Below are 14186 nucleotides of genomic sequence, written 5' to 3' on the forward strand. Positions count from 1 at the left end.
GATCACAAATGAAAAAACCTCGAATTGTCTTTACCTATCTGACTACATCATTTAGCATAATGCACTCAAGGTCCTTCCATGTTGTCACAAATGGCAGGACTTTCTTCTTTTTATGGCTGAGTAATATTCCATTGTATACAAATACACATGTTCTTTGTCCATTCATCCACTGATAGCCATTTAGGTTGTTTTCATGTCTTGGCTATTCTGAATAATGCTGCAATGAACCTGGGGATAATCACTCTTTGAGACAGTGATTTCACTTCCTTCAGATATACATCCAGAAGTGGGACTCCTGGATCTTATGGTAGTTCTACTTTTAATTTTTGAGGAATCTCCACAGTGTTTACATTAACCTCTCCACCATAACACTATACCAACTTACATTCCCACCAAAGTGCAAAAGGGTTCCCTTTTCTCCATTTCCTCACCAACACTTTTCTCTCATATTTTTGATGACTGTCATTTTAACAGGTGTAAGGTGATATCTCTTTGGGGTTTTGATTTGCATTTCTCTGACGATCAGTCATGTTGAGTATCATTTTAGAATTTTTATTCGAGGTTTTTTCATTTGTCTATGCATGATTTTCATTTGTTCACATTGACTGTCTCCGTTCTAACCTCCAAGAGATTAAAACCATCATTTATCTAAAACCTAGATCATCCACAGCACATATCACTCTATCACCTAAAAATGATATGTGGTTTAATAACGATAAAGTTGAAAAAGAACATGGAGATTCCAGCTATCACAGTAACAGACAAATTAGCCTTTCCAGATTTAAATTTTCCAATGGTCAGACTTTTTAACTGAAATTTTCATTGAGATATTTGAAGAGTCATGTGCAATTATAAGAAATAATACAGAGAGAGCCTTTATACACTTTGCCCAGTTTCCCCTAATGGTAACATTTTTCAAAATTATAGTATCACAACCAAGATATTGATATTGATACAATCCACTAACTTTAATCAGATTTTTCCAATTTTACTTATACTCATTTGTACATGTGAGTGTGAATATGTTTGCATGTGTGTATTGAGGTCTATATAATTTTATCACCTGTGTAGGCTCGTGTATCCACTAACACCATCAAGATAACTAAACACTTTCAATACCAAAAGATCCCTTGTATTGAATGGTCAGATTTAAATAACTGTCCAAAACTTATCCTAATATGGTTTCTGGAAGTAAGAACTCATAAACTCACCCATCTGGCTAGGGCTTCTTTGATTGTTGTTGCTTTCGCCTTAAAAAGAGAAGAAAAAACAAGGTTATCTTTATTGGTGTGATTTGTTGGCTCAATTTTCATGCAACAATCATTAGCCCTGGCATCTACCATTAAAAAGATTTCTTTTTTTGAGACTTTATATGAAAAGAGAATGTTTTAATTTCCTAAAATAAGAAATACTTAAATAGAGAAATTAAGGAAATCATCATGTACCATGTAGTATCCTTTACTCTCACATGGTTTACAAAAAACAGTGCTGTCAACACGGATATTAAAATATATCATTTCATTATTCTAAGATTTATATCTTCCTTTACATTTTAATATCTTTGAAGTCTGGATACATCTTACAACCAGGAAAAATTTATAATTGCTGTAGCCAGGTAGCACTGATGAAGATTCAGAAAAATATTAACCATCTTATTTAATATACATACCATATATATTCATTTTTATGTTTATCAAAGGATAACACAGATAAAAATCTATATGCCTAAATATGTTTAAAATAACTCTATCAATAAATACAAAATAAAATTTCTAAGTGATAAGAAATTATGTCACAGTTTAATTCCAACATCTTATTTTTCTTATTTTTAATTTTTTAATTGGAAGATAATTGCTTTACAAGGTTGTGTTGGTTCCTGGTGTACAACAACATGAATCATTACTTTTCTTTCTTAGAAGAAGATAAAATAATGTTGCACCTTATAATCAATAGTATCTTAGACTCAATTTAATGTGATATTAAAAACTTAAAAGCTAAGAAAAGGAAGAACATCCTTTGAATCTTTGCAGGAGATTATTTTATAAAAGAGAGAACCCTAAACAATAATAAAAGGAATTATGTCTCTGAAGTAAAGATGCACTAATAAATAACACAAATTAAAAATAAACTATTAATTTAAGTAAAATAATAAAATTAAAGACAAAGAATGTAAAAATTGGAGGAATATAACACTTAAAAGGAAACTTATGCTTAAAATACATTAAGTTAAAAATAAGAGAACAGGGAACTATATTCAATATTCTGTGATAAACCATAATGGAAAATAATATGAAAAGGAATATATATATATATATATATATATATATCTATATCTGAATCACTTTGCTGTTTAGCAGGAGTAAACACAACATTGCAAATCAACTATATTTGAATAAAATAAATTTTAAAAAATAAGAGAAAGCAAGAGATAGAAAAAAATAAAGTAAGCATTCAAAATATTTGGAAAAGTACATCATGAAGGCAGAAGGAAACAGGAAGAAATCAATGAAAAACAGACTGAGAAGAAAAAAGACGAACAAAACTAAACGCTGGTTCTTAAGTTTCTGGCAAGCCTGACTGAGCAAAACAGAGAGATATACAAATTAAAAATACAGAATAAATAAGGAGAGATGACACAGATACCACAGAGATTTTTAAAATAAAATATTACAATTTTGAAAACCCAAAGTATACATTTCTAGAAAAAAACAAAAATGCCAAAACTCACAAGAAGAATCAGAAAATATGAATAGATCAATAACTATTTGAAAATTAAAAAGATAATCAAAGAGATTTACCCACACCCTCCTCCCCTAAAGCCCCAAATCTAGATAAACTCCAAATAAGTTCTACCAACCTTTCAAGGAGCAGATATTCCTTGTTATGCAAGTTGTTTCAGAAACCAGGAAAAAAAAAGAAGGAAAGCTGCCAACTTTTTTATGAGACTAGAATAATCTTGATGCTATAACTAGATTAGGGGCCCTCTTTACTTCTCAAAACAGATTTGAAAAATCTTAGATGCACAATATTAGATTTCCAAAGCCAATGGTGTATAATGATCATGACCAAAAATGGCTTATGCCAGGGGCATATAGATTGTATAACAACAGAAAAATCTATTGCAAATGTAATCCACTTATTAATGGATTAAAAGTGGGAAATTACATTTACTTCAGTAAGTGCAGAAAGAGCATTTGATAAAGTTCTACCTCTGATATTTAAGCTTTAACTAAGGGTTAAAGCAAAATTCCTTATTTGATAAAAGCTATATATCAAAACGGAGAAGGAAATGGCAACCCACTCCAGTATTTTTGCCTGGAGAATCCCATGGACAGAGGAGCCTAGCAGGCTACAGTCCATAGGTCGTGGAGAGTCGGACACGACTGAAGCAACTTAGCATGCATGCATGCATATATCAAAAAGCTCTAACCAATACCAGCTTGAATAATAAATTCATTCATTTGAGCAAATATTCACTGATTACCTCCTATATACCAAGCATTCTTCCACTTGCTTCAGATATATCAATGAACAGAACAAAGATTCCTGCCTTACGGGAATCTACATCTATTGCTAGGAGACCGATGGTAACTGATATAATAAATAAATAGATAAGTCATATAGCATATTAGAAGGTGATAATTACTAAGGAAAAAGAAAAAGCTGAGCTCGGTAAAGAGTATCAGGATGTGTGTATATGTGTATGGTGGATATTTATTTTAAATAAGGTGGTCAAGGTGAGCCAAATTGGGAAGGTAACAAAGTATCCTCAAACTCCTAGAAGACAATGTAGGCACAAAAGGTAAAAGAAATAAAAACAAAAGTAAACAAATGGGACCTAATGAAACTCAAAAGTTTTGCACAGCAAAACCACCATAAACAAAACAACCTGTGGGTTGGAAGAAATTATTTGTAAATGATGTGATTGATGAAGGGCTTAATTTCCAAAGTATACAAACAGCTCATATAAGTCAGTAACAACAACAACAACAAAAAAAACTCAAGGACTTCCCTGGTGGTCCAGCGGTTAAAACTCCATGCTTCCACTACAGGGGGCATAGGTTCAATTCCTAGTTGGGAAACAGGATCCCACACGCTGCATGGTATGGTAAAAAACAAACAACCCACTGAAAAAATGAGCAGAAAACCTAAACAGACATTTCTCCAAAGAAGACATACAGATGGCCAATAGGCATGTGAAGGATTTTCAACATCACTAATTATTAGAGAAATGCAAATCAAAACTACAAAGAGCTATCACCTCACATGGGTCAGAACAGCCATCATTGAAAAGTCTATACTGATTCACTTTACTGTCACCTGAAACTAACACAACACTGTAAATCAGCTATGTTGTTGTTGACATTGTTACTCAGTTGCTAAGTTGTGCCTGACTCTTTGTGACCCCAGACTGCAGCATACTTGGCTCCTTTGTCATCCACTATCTCTTGGAGCTTGTTTTGCCTTCAATCTTTCCCAGCATTAGGGTCTTTTCCAATGAGGTGGCTCTTCATATTAGGTGGCCAGAGTATTGGAGCTTCAGCAACAGTCCTTCCAATGAATATTCAGGGTTGATTTCCTTTAGGATTGACTGATTTGATGTCCTCAAAGTGCAAGGGACTCTTAAGAGTCTTCCTCCAGCACCATAATTTCAAAACCATCAACAATACTTCAACAAAAAAAAATTTTTAATTTAAGTCCACAAACAATAAATGTTGGCAAGGGTGTGGAGAAAAGAGAACACTCCTGCCCTTTTGGTGGGACTGTAAATTGGTGCAGCCAATACAGAAAATGGAATGGAAGTTCCTTAAAAAAACAAGAAAGTGAACTACTATATGATCCAGCAGCCCTACTCCTGGGCATATATCTGGAGAAAACCATAGTTTGAAAAGATATATGCATTCCAGTGTTCACTGAAGCACTATTCTACAATAGCCAAGACATGGCTAAATGTTCATTGACAGATGAATGGATAAAGATGTGGTATATACATATGTACAATGGAATACAACTCAGCCATGAAAGAATGAAATAATGCCACTTGCAGCAATATGGATGGACCCAGAGATTATCATACTGAGTGAAGTCAGCCAGACAGAGAAAGACAAATATCATATGATATCACTTATATGTGGAACCTAAAAAAAAATTTACAAACTAACTTATTTACAAAACAAAGGTAGACTCACGACATAGAAAACAAACTTACGGTTACCAAAGGGAAAAAATGGAGGAGAGATAAGTTAGGAATTTAGGAGCAACATATACATACTATTTATAAAATAGATAAACAACAAGGTCCCTGTTTAGGACAGGGAACTATATTCAATGTCTTGAAATAAACTATAATGGAAAAGAATATGAAAAAGAATATATATATATAAACACGTGTAACTGAATCACTTTGCTATATACCAGAAAACAACACAACACTGTAAATCAACTATACTTCAATAGAAAAGAAAAAAGTATTCTCTTTAAGATCCCAGACACATCAAGGATGCCTATCTCCTATCATTGCTACTGTTTAGCATGGTACAAAAGATCTTTATCAATATTACACTAAAAAATAAAACTATCTGTAGATGATCATCTGTGTAGAAAATGCAATAGAATAAACTAATAAATACTAGAATACAGCAAATGCAGGACACTGTTGACAAGTTAGAAAAATTGAGAGATATTTTCAAAATAAAACCAACGAAAGACTAATATCTAGAATATACAAGGAACTCCGGAAATTTAAAAAACAAATTAAAAAAAGGGAAAAGTTGGCAAAAAATATATACAGAAAATTTACAGAAACTGAAATCCAGATGATGACTAACTATGAGCTATTTGAACTCACTAACAATCAGAGAAATGCAGTAAAACAATGGGATACTAAAATACATCCTCATATAGGCAAAAGTCAGAAAATTGGTGAGAATGTAGGGAAATAGAAACTTTCATGCATCACTGAAGGAAGTAAGAAATAGTATAGCTGTTCTGGAACCCAATCTGACAAGGCCTAGGGAAATTAAGTATGCAGAGACCCTATGATCCCACAATCTCACTCCTGGGTATATTTTCCTGGGAAATCCTTGTTGTTGCTTTAGTCATTAAGTCATGTCCGATTCTTTACAACCTCATGGACTGTAGCCTGCCAGGCTCCTCTGTCCCTGGGATTTCCCAGGCAAGAATACTGGAGTGGATTGCCATTTCCTTCTCCAGGGGATCTTCCCAACCCAAGGATCAAACCCACGTCTCCTGCTTTGGCCAGCAGATTCTGTACCACTGAGTCACTAAAGAAAAGTGAAAGTGAAGTTGCTCAGTCGTGTCTGACTCTTTGCAACCCCATGGACTGTAGCCCACCAGGCTCCTCCGTCTATGGGATTCTCCAGGCAAGAATACGGGAGTGGGTTGCCATTTCCTTCTCCAGGGAATCTTCTCGACCTAGGGATGGAACCTAGGTCTCCCGCATTGCAGGCAGACGATTTAACCTCTGAGCCACCAGGGAAGCCCACAGAGAAATCCATGGATGGATCCAAAAAAAGACACTTATGGGAACACTTTCAAGTTGGAAGCAATCAAGTTATCCATAAATTGGTCTATAAAATGACTAGTTCCCATACAGGTAACAGGAGTTAAAACCTGAAATATCTAAATAACCAGTGGACATTATTAATGGGTAAAGCTGGCCATGCAAAGAGGATAACCACTATTTGGTTCTAGAAAACCACTGGCAGGTAGGACTTGGGACCAGGGTTAACCTAATATCACATTTCTTCAAATATGAAAACTCTTGTTAATTGAAAGTAACACCCTTACTTTATATACCATCAGGAAAGAAAATATGCTGCCAATTATATCACACCATCATATTTCAGTAATACAAAAATATGAAAAAAGATGTGTCTGATAGTAAAATATGGTGTTTCGGATTTTTCAGAGAAGCCAAAAATCTGCATTTTGGTGTAAAATATGATCATTTTTAAGACACTAGAAGCTAATTTTCTTAAATAAAAAACTATGTGGGACAGTATTTCTAGAGGGCCCCAAAACTACAAGCTTGCAGCTTCAGCGAGCTTCACTTAAGTACGAATTCCGATTCTCTATTTGAAGATTTTCAATAATTCTTACGGTTCCTACTTTCAGAATTATTTAGGGCCAGTTATTTCTTCACCTGACTATAAATCTATGTTCCAGAATTTTTAAACTTTCCTTTTTTTTTTCAGCTAAATGCTTGTGGAATATAGTAAGAAATGTAGAAGGGAAACTACTTTTAAGAGTAGAATTTAACCTGGTGGCTGAGGGCAGGCATGTTTTCCTCATCATTTGAATTTCCAGGGTTCAATTTCTGCTCACTTCAATACCAGAAAATTAAACTTATTCTTTATAAATATTTCGCATTGGAAAAGACCCTGTTGCTGGGAAAGATTGAAGACAAAAGGAAAAATAGATGGCAGAGGATAAGACAGAGAGCCTCATGGACTCAATGGACATGAGTTTGAGCAAACTCTGGAGAAAGTGAAGGACAGGGAAATCTGTCCTGCTGCAATCCATGGGACTGCAAAAAGTAGGACACGATTTAGCAACTGAACAACAATAAATATTTCCTTTAGGCAGGACAATCACATACCTTGCTAAATAGCTTTGGTTGGGTCTTTAGCCAACCACCAACTTAAACTACTAGTTGAATCTACCAAGTATGTAAGCAAGACAGTGCTCACTTTAAGTAGGAAATGAACATCACTAGGTAAAATCATTACTTCATAAAGAGATTTGATTGGATAGACCACCGACAGATTTCAAGCCTAAGACAGCAATATTTCTCAAAGTGTCAGGAGGAGCTCTCTAATTTTAGAGTCACTTGAAATGCACATTTCTGAAAAACCCCACTTATGTTAAAAATTCATAATCAGCACTTCACTTTAGTCCAAAATCATACTTACGCATACTTAAATTTGAGAAACACTATCCTAATATGTTCTATCAGAGAGGGTTTTACAATGTTTACTAACAACTGAACTGAGAGTCGTTCTGAGTGGAACATGGTGACATCACAGGTTTATAAACATTGCAGCAACCAGTGTTACACACAATCTCTCCTAACCAACCCCACCCTCCATCTCGCTTGGGGGTGGGAGGGTAAATTGCTTATATTAAAAAGATATCCTTATTCACACTCTCCCTTCCCATCACTTGTCCCACTCTAATCCGCTCTTTTTCGAGAAATTTCTGCCCTTTGCCCTGCCTTGTCTCTGCCCGGGCCGCCCTCACCCCCGGACAACCCAATGGCAGGGCTTCTCTTTCGCCCCAGGCCTCTGAATCCACCGAGCAGGCATCCGCTACTTGCTCCCTTCCGGTGTCCGAGGATGTCCCCCACCCTCAACCCTCCACAGTTACCCTTTCCCACTTCCAATCTACTTGCAGCTTTGGCTGCGAGGCCTAGAGGGTACTTACCATTCCGGCGGTTGCTACTGTCACTGCTCTGGTTGCTAGGGTCCGCCGGGGTCAGTGCGCACGCGCACTTCTCGGAGCTCGCGTCGGATTCCCTACACCGGCAGCCGTCTTTTCTCTCCGCCCTCACGGTGGCGCGAGCGGGGCATTGTGGGACTGTGCGAGCGATCGCCCCGGTCGTCTCGTTCTGCGGCACTCGCTTTCCAGGGACTGCGTCGTAGCTGAGAGTGATTTAGGGAGCTCAGGAGCTTAACCTCGTAGAGAGGTGGGGGAGATATCTTTTTCTCTTGTGAAAGTAGTTTCAGGCTAATCTGGAGTGACATAGGTGCTTAGAGTTTAAAGCTTTTAAACCTCCCTGTAACAGTTCCCTCCGCTCCCCAGCCCAACCCCACCCCACCCCACCCCTCTCAGGGTTGTCTCGGAGCACAGGCTTTGGGTGCCCTGCTTTGTGCATTGAACTTTCACTGGCCATCCCTTTTCCGTATTGTAATGTACATATTTCAATGCTGTTGTCTCATATCATCCCACCCTTGCCTTCTCCCACTGAGTCCAAAAGCCTGTTCTTTACATCTGTGTCTCCTTTGCTGCCTTGCATGTAGGATTGCCAGTACCGTCTTTCTAAATTCCATATATATATATATATATGTTAATATACAGTATTTGTTTTTCTCTGACTTCACTTTATATAATAGATTCTAGTTTCACCCACCTCATTAGGACTGACTCAAATGCATTCCTTTTTATAGCTGAGTAATATTCCATTGTGTATGTGTACCACAACTTCTTTATCCATTCATCTGCTGATGGACATCTAGGTTGCTTGCATATTGCTATTGTAAATAGTGCTGAAATGAACATTAAGGGTACATGTATTTCTCTTATTCTGTGGGATTGCTGGGTCACATGGCAATTCTATTCCCAGTGTTTTAAGGAATCTCCACACTGTTCGCCATAGTGGCTGTACCAGTTTGCATTCCCAGCAACAGTATAAGAGGGTTCCCTTTTCTCCACACCCTCTCCAGCATTTATTGGTTGTAGGCTTTTTGATTATTGCCATACTGACGAGTGAGATGATACCTCATTGTGGTTTTGATAAAACAACCTCAGATATGCAGATGACACCACCCTTATGGCAGAAAGTGAAGAGGAACTAAAAAGCCTCTTGATGAAAGTGAAACTGGAGAGTGAAAAAGTTGGCTTAAAGCTCAACATTCAGAAAACGAAGATCATGGCATCTGGCCCGATCACTTCATAGGAAATAGATGGGGGAAACAGTAGAAACAGTGTCAGGCTTTATTTTTGGGGGCTCCAAAATCACTGCAGATGGTGACTGCAGCCATGAAATTAAAAGACGCTTACTCCTTGGAAGAAAAGTTATGACCAACCTAGATAGTATATTCAAAAGCAGAGACATTACTCTGCCGAATAAGGTCCGTCTAGTCAAGGCTATGGTTTTTCCTGTGGTCATGTATGGATGTGAGATTTGGACTGTGAAGAAGGCTGAGCGCCGAAGAATTGATGCGTTTGAACTGTGGTGTTGGAGAAGACTCTTGAGTGTCCCTTGGACTGCAAGGAGATCCAACCAGTCCATTCTGAAGGAGATCAACCCTGGGATTTCTTTGGAAGGAATGATGCTAAAGCTGAAACTCCAGTACTTTGGCCTCCTCATGCGAAGAGTTGACTCATTGGGAAAGACCCTGATGCTGGGAGGGATTGGGGGCAGGAGGAGAAGGGGACGACAGAGGATGAGATGGTTGGATGGCATCACGGACTCGATGGACGTGAGTCTGAGTGCACTCCAGGAGTTGGTGATGGACAGGGAGGCCTGGCGTGCTGCAATTCATGGGGTTGCAAAGAGTCAGACATGATTGAGCGACTGAACTGAACTGAATAATGAGTGATATTGAGCATCTTTCCATGTGTTTGTTAGCCATCTGTATGTCTTTGGAGAAATGTCTGTTTAGGTCTTTTGCTGTTTTTGATAGGGCTGTTCATTTTTCTGGTATTGAGCTGCTTATATATTTTGGAGCTTAATTCTTTGTCAGTTGTTTCATTTACTGTTACTTTCTCCCATTCTGAGGGCTGTTTTCACCTTGCTTATGGTTTCCTTCATTGTGCAAAAGCTTTTAAGTTTAATTAGGTCCCATTTGTTTATTTTTGTTTTTATTTCCATTACTCTAGGAGGTGGGTCATAGAGGGGCTTGCTGTAATTTATGTCAGAGTTTTCTGCCAGACAACAGGCTACTTTAAAGCTGCATATGTACAGTGGTTTTATATTCCAACCCCTCCCCCATCCATAAGGAAATCACTAGGAAATGGGAAAAAATTATGAAAACTAGCACTAAAGAAATAGAAATGATTTGGTTTGAAGTCTTAAGTCCTGGTAAATCTTTAAAAAGTTTCTGCAGGTTTTGAGTTATAAAAGTATAATACTTCATTAAAAAAAAAAGACATTAAGCTTTAAAAGGCCCTTTGACTTCTCAATAAACTTAAGATTCAGTCAAAATTACTGACCAAAATCTGTAATTAAACTAGGTTTAAATTACTTAAAAGTTCTAATGAAGGTGTAATATAAAGTGAACAGTATGGGTGGAAAGGTAGTAAAATATCAAATTAATATCCTCCTAATATTGGCCTGCTATTTCTCTTTCAACACCCCTACTAGAGATTATGTTATTCAATCACCAATTTAAGAGAATTTCCCAGCCAATTGCTTCCTACTATTTTTCTGATATATACTTCTGTGTATTGGAATACAATTAAAAGTGCCAAATAAATCCATATAAGTACAGAAGAAGAAACAAGAACATTAGGATACAAACCAAACTAAAAGGCCTAAGAATTCCAGTGCCAGAGACCATTGCTAAATTCTCAAATCTAGAAACAAGTTGTAGACTGTACATATTAAGGTAGTGCTATTACAAGGTGGTTTTCTCAACATTCAGATATCTCAGCATATCTTGATCTGCTCTGTTTAAAATCAGATAAATCTCAATCTTCTAGATTCAAGATTAGGTCCAGAAAGACTAAAGCAAACCATGAAAAAGACATAACTACAGACCCTCAAATCATTCTGGCAATGGAATTTTCCCTCCACAGACTTCAAAATTCTAATGTGATTATCACATTAAATAAAACTGAAAATTTTGTTTATTTCAATTCATTAATTCCCATTATGGAAATCTGTGAGGACTTTATAGGCTATTTCCAAAAAATCCTACCCTCTCTCATCCCCTAGCTATGAAAATGTTAAATCTCTCATTTAAATGATTCTTAGTTGTTCCTGAGGATCCTGAGGGTGAGAGGAGGGGATATGCCATACTGGGATCTTAAAAACTCAGTTATTTCACTCACTGATTCACTCACCCAGCCTGTGTTTATAAAGGTCAGAATTAGAGCTCAAAGAATTTGACTGCACCCTGATTTTAACATCAGCTAACTGTCTGATTTGATTAAAACACTTTAGGCCTTGGTTCCTCATTTATATAAGCTGTTCTTTGACCTATGAAATGAATAACACAACAGTTTATGTCAGAAACAACAAAAAGGTCATCTTTACCTTAACATGAAGGCAGTATGAAAGCGTGAACAATATACTGTGACCTCAGTCACTTTGGGTCTTGAACAGATACCACTGTCAGACAATATTTGTATCCACTACTCTCACCATTTTAACAAGAAATGATAACAAAAAAAGTTAAATTTACACAAAGCGCCGGCTAGCAGAGATAGGCAGACAAGCATTTAACGCTAGAAACTAAAGCAATTTTAGGTTTGGTAAGAACAAACTGAAAGAGGAGAGTGAAAAAGTTGGCTTAAAGCTCAACATTCAGAAAACGAAGATCATGGCATCTGGTCCCATCTCTTCATGGCAATTAGATGGGGAAACAGTGGAAACAGTGGCAGACTTTATTTTTGGGGGCTCCAAAATTACTGCAGATGGTGACTGCAGCCATGAAATTAAAAGATGTTTACTCCTTGGAAGGAAAGTTATGACCAACCTAGATAGTATATTGAAAAGCAGAGACATTACTTTGCCAACAAAGGTCCGTCTAGTCAAGGCTATGGTTTTTGCAGTGGTCATGTATGGATGTGAGAGTTGGACTGTGAAGAGAGCTGAGCACTGAAGAATTAATGCTTTTGAACTGTGGTGTTGGAGAAGACTCTTGAGAGTCCCTTGGACTGCAAGGAGACCCAACCAGTCCATCCTAAAGGAGATCAGTCCTGGGTGTTCTTTGGAAGGACTGATGCTAAAGCTGAAACTCCAATACTTTGGCCACCTCATGCGAAGAGTTGACTCATTGGAAAAGACCCTGATGCTGGGAGGGATTGGGGGCAGGAGAAGAAGGGGATGACAGAGGATGAGATGGCTGGATGGCATCACCGACTCGATGGACATGAGTTTGAGTGAACTCTGGGAGTTGGTGATGGACAAGGAGGCCTGGCGTGCTGTGATTCATGCGGTCGCAGAGTCGGACACGACTGAGCGACTGAACTGAACCAAAGAACAAACCTGCAAGATGTATGCTCACAAGGAATAACTTCTGCCTCGCTAGAAGTTAGGAAGATGGGCACCTGGCAGAAATACCCAAGCAAATTAAATTTAAATCTCGACCACGGTTTAGAGGAGTCAATGTCCCATCTGATATCTAGGCGGCAAAACAAAGGAAATAAGGCACTCGCGTTATTTTCAGACGACAAATTAGGTAGCAAAGCAAGCTAGTTCCGAAGTCCACTGCAAGGCCCTGTGCGTAAAAAGCTGTACACACCAGGGGGCAGCAGGAAGCCGCGTAGGTGGCCGGCCACCCCCACCCCCGAGGGCCACGCGGCTGCGGCTGGAGAACCGGTGCTGTTCGCTGGAAGAGGCGAGCGCCAGGGCCACCTGCACTGCCAGCCACCATGGCACGGGGTGGACTGTCGCCTCCACAGGGAGGAGAGTTTTCATTCACTGCCCTGGGCATCCTTGGGGAGGCAGGGATCCTTCAAGCCGGTCAGCGTGAGGCTCCACAGAAGCCCCCTGGGCTGCAGGCCCTGTGAAGTCGCCGCCCAGAGCTTGGAGCTTGGTCTCTATCCGAGCCCAACACACCTCCTCTGCCTCGGCCGTGTGCTTTATAGTGGGCAGGCGAGAGGACGAGGCACCCTCGGTCACTGACCTCCCAAAGAGCCCCCTTCCTGGAGCCTAAGCCTTCCCCTTTAACACCCAGAAACTCATTGGTGAGCCCAGTCTTAGGCGTCGCAGCCTTTTGAAAGGAAGGGGATGACGTGGACATAGACCTCCGAAGCTGGACGGGGTCTCGGGGGTTCGAAGTGCAGCCAGCCACTGGGTGCCGAGATCTTCGGGGCTTTGACCGCAGCGAAGCGTAAGTGGCTTGGTGCCTGGGAAGCCTGGCCCAGTAGGCGGGGCGGGGCTGGGAGGGGCCGTGGCCTGATGGCGTGCAGCTGGTAGGGGCGGGGCCCGGAGAGGGGCGGGGCCCGGAGAGGGGCGGGGCCCGGAGAGGGGCGGGGCCCGGAGAGGGGCGGGGCCCGGAGAGGGGCGGGGCCCGGAGAGGGGCGGGGCCCGGAGAGGGGCGGGGCCCGGAGAGGGGCGGGGCCCGGAGGGGCAGGGGCCTAGGCTCGGCGGACAGGGCCCGGAGGGGCAGAAGCCGGCAGGTGGGCCAGAGGACCTGGGTTGGTTCCTGGGGCTCCGTTCAGCAAAGGGCCGCAGGAAGGGGTGACTTAGGAGGGCCCGGGGTCAGTTGAGCTTT

At 39.7% G+C, this 14186-nt stretch overlaps 1 protein-coding gene across 1 annotated transcript in view; it reads right to left on the reverse strand.

Annotated features, from left to right (window-relative positions):
- The window catches only part of DNAL1 (dynein axonemal light chain 1), a 38354-nt gene extending 24967 nt beyond the window's left edge, over positions 1-13387 (reverse strand). The window contains exons 1-4 of the mRNA XM_068966355.1: positions 13255-13387; positions 12956-13091; positions 8414-8663; positions 1212-1250 (exon numbers count right to left, since the gene is read on the reverse strand). Coding sequence (XP_068822456.1) covers positions 1212-1250; positions 8414-8663; positions 12956-13091; positions 13255-13387 — 558 coding nt within the window. The remainder of the gene's footprint in view (positions 1-1211; positions 1251-8413; positions 8664-12955; positions 13092-13254) is intronic.
- Positions 13388-14186: the final 799 nt, after the last annotated feature.

This window comes from Capricornis sumatraensis, chromosome 2 (assembly GCF_032405125.1).
Source record: "Capricornis sumatraensis isolate serow.1 chromosome 2, serow.2, whole genome shotgun sequence".
Classification (NCBI taxonomy): Eukaryota; Metazoa; Chordata; class Mammalia; order Artiodactyla; family Bovidae; genus Capricornis; species Capricornis sumatraensis.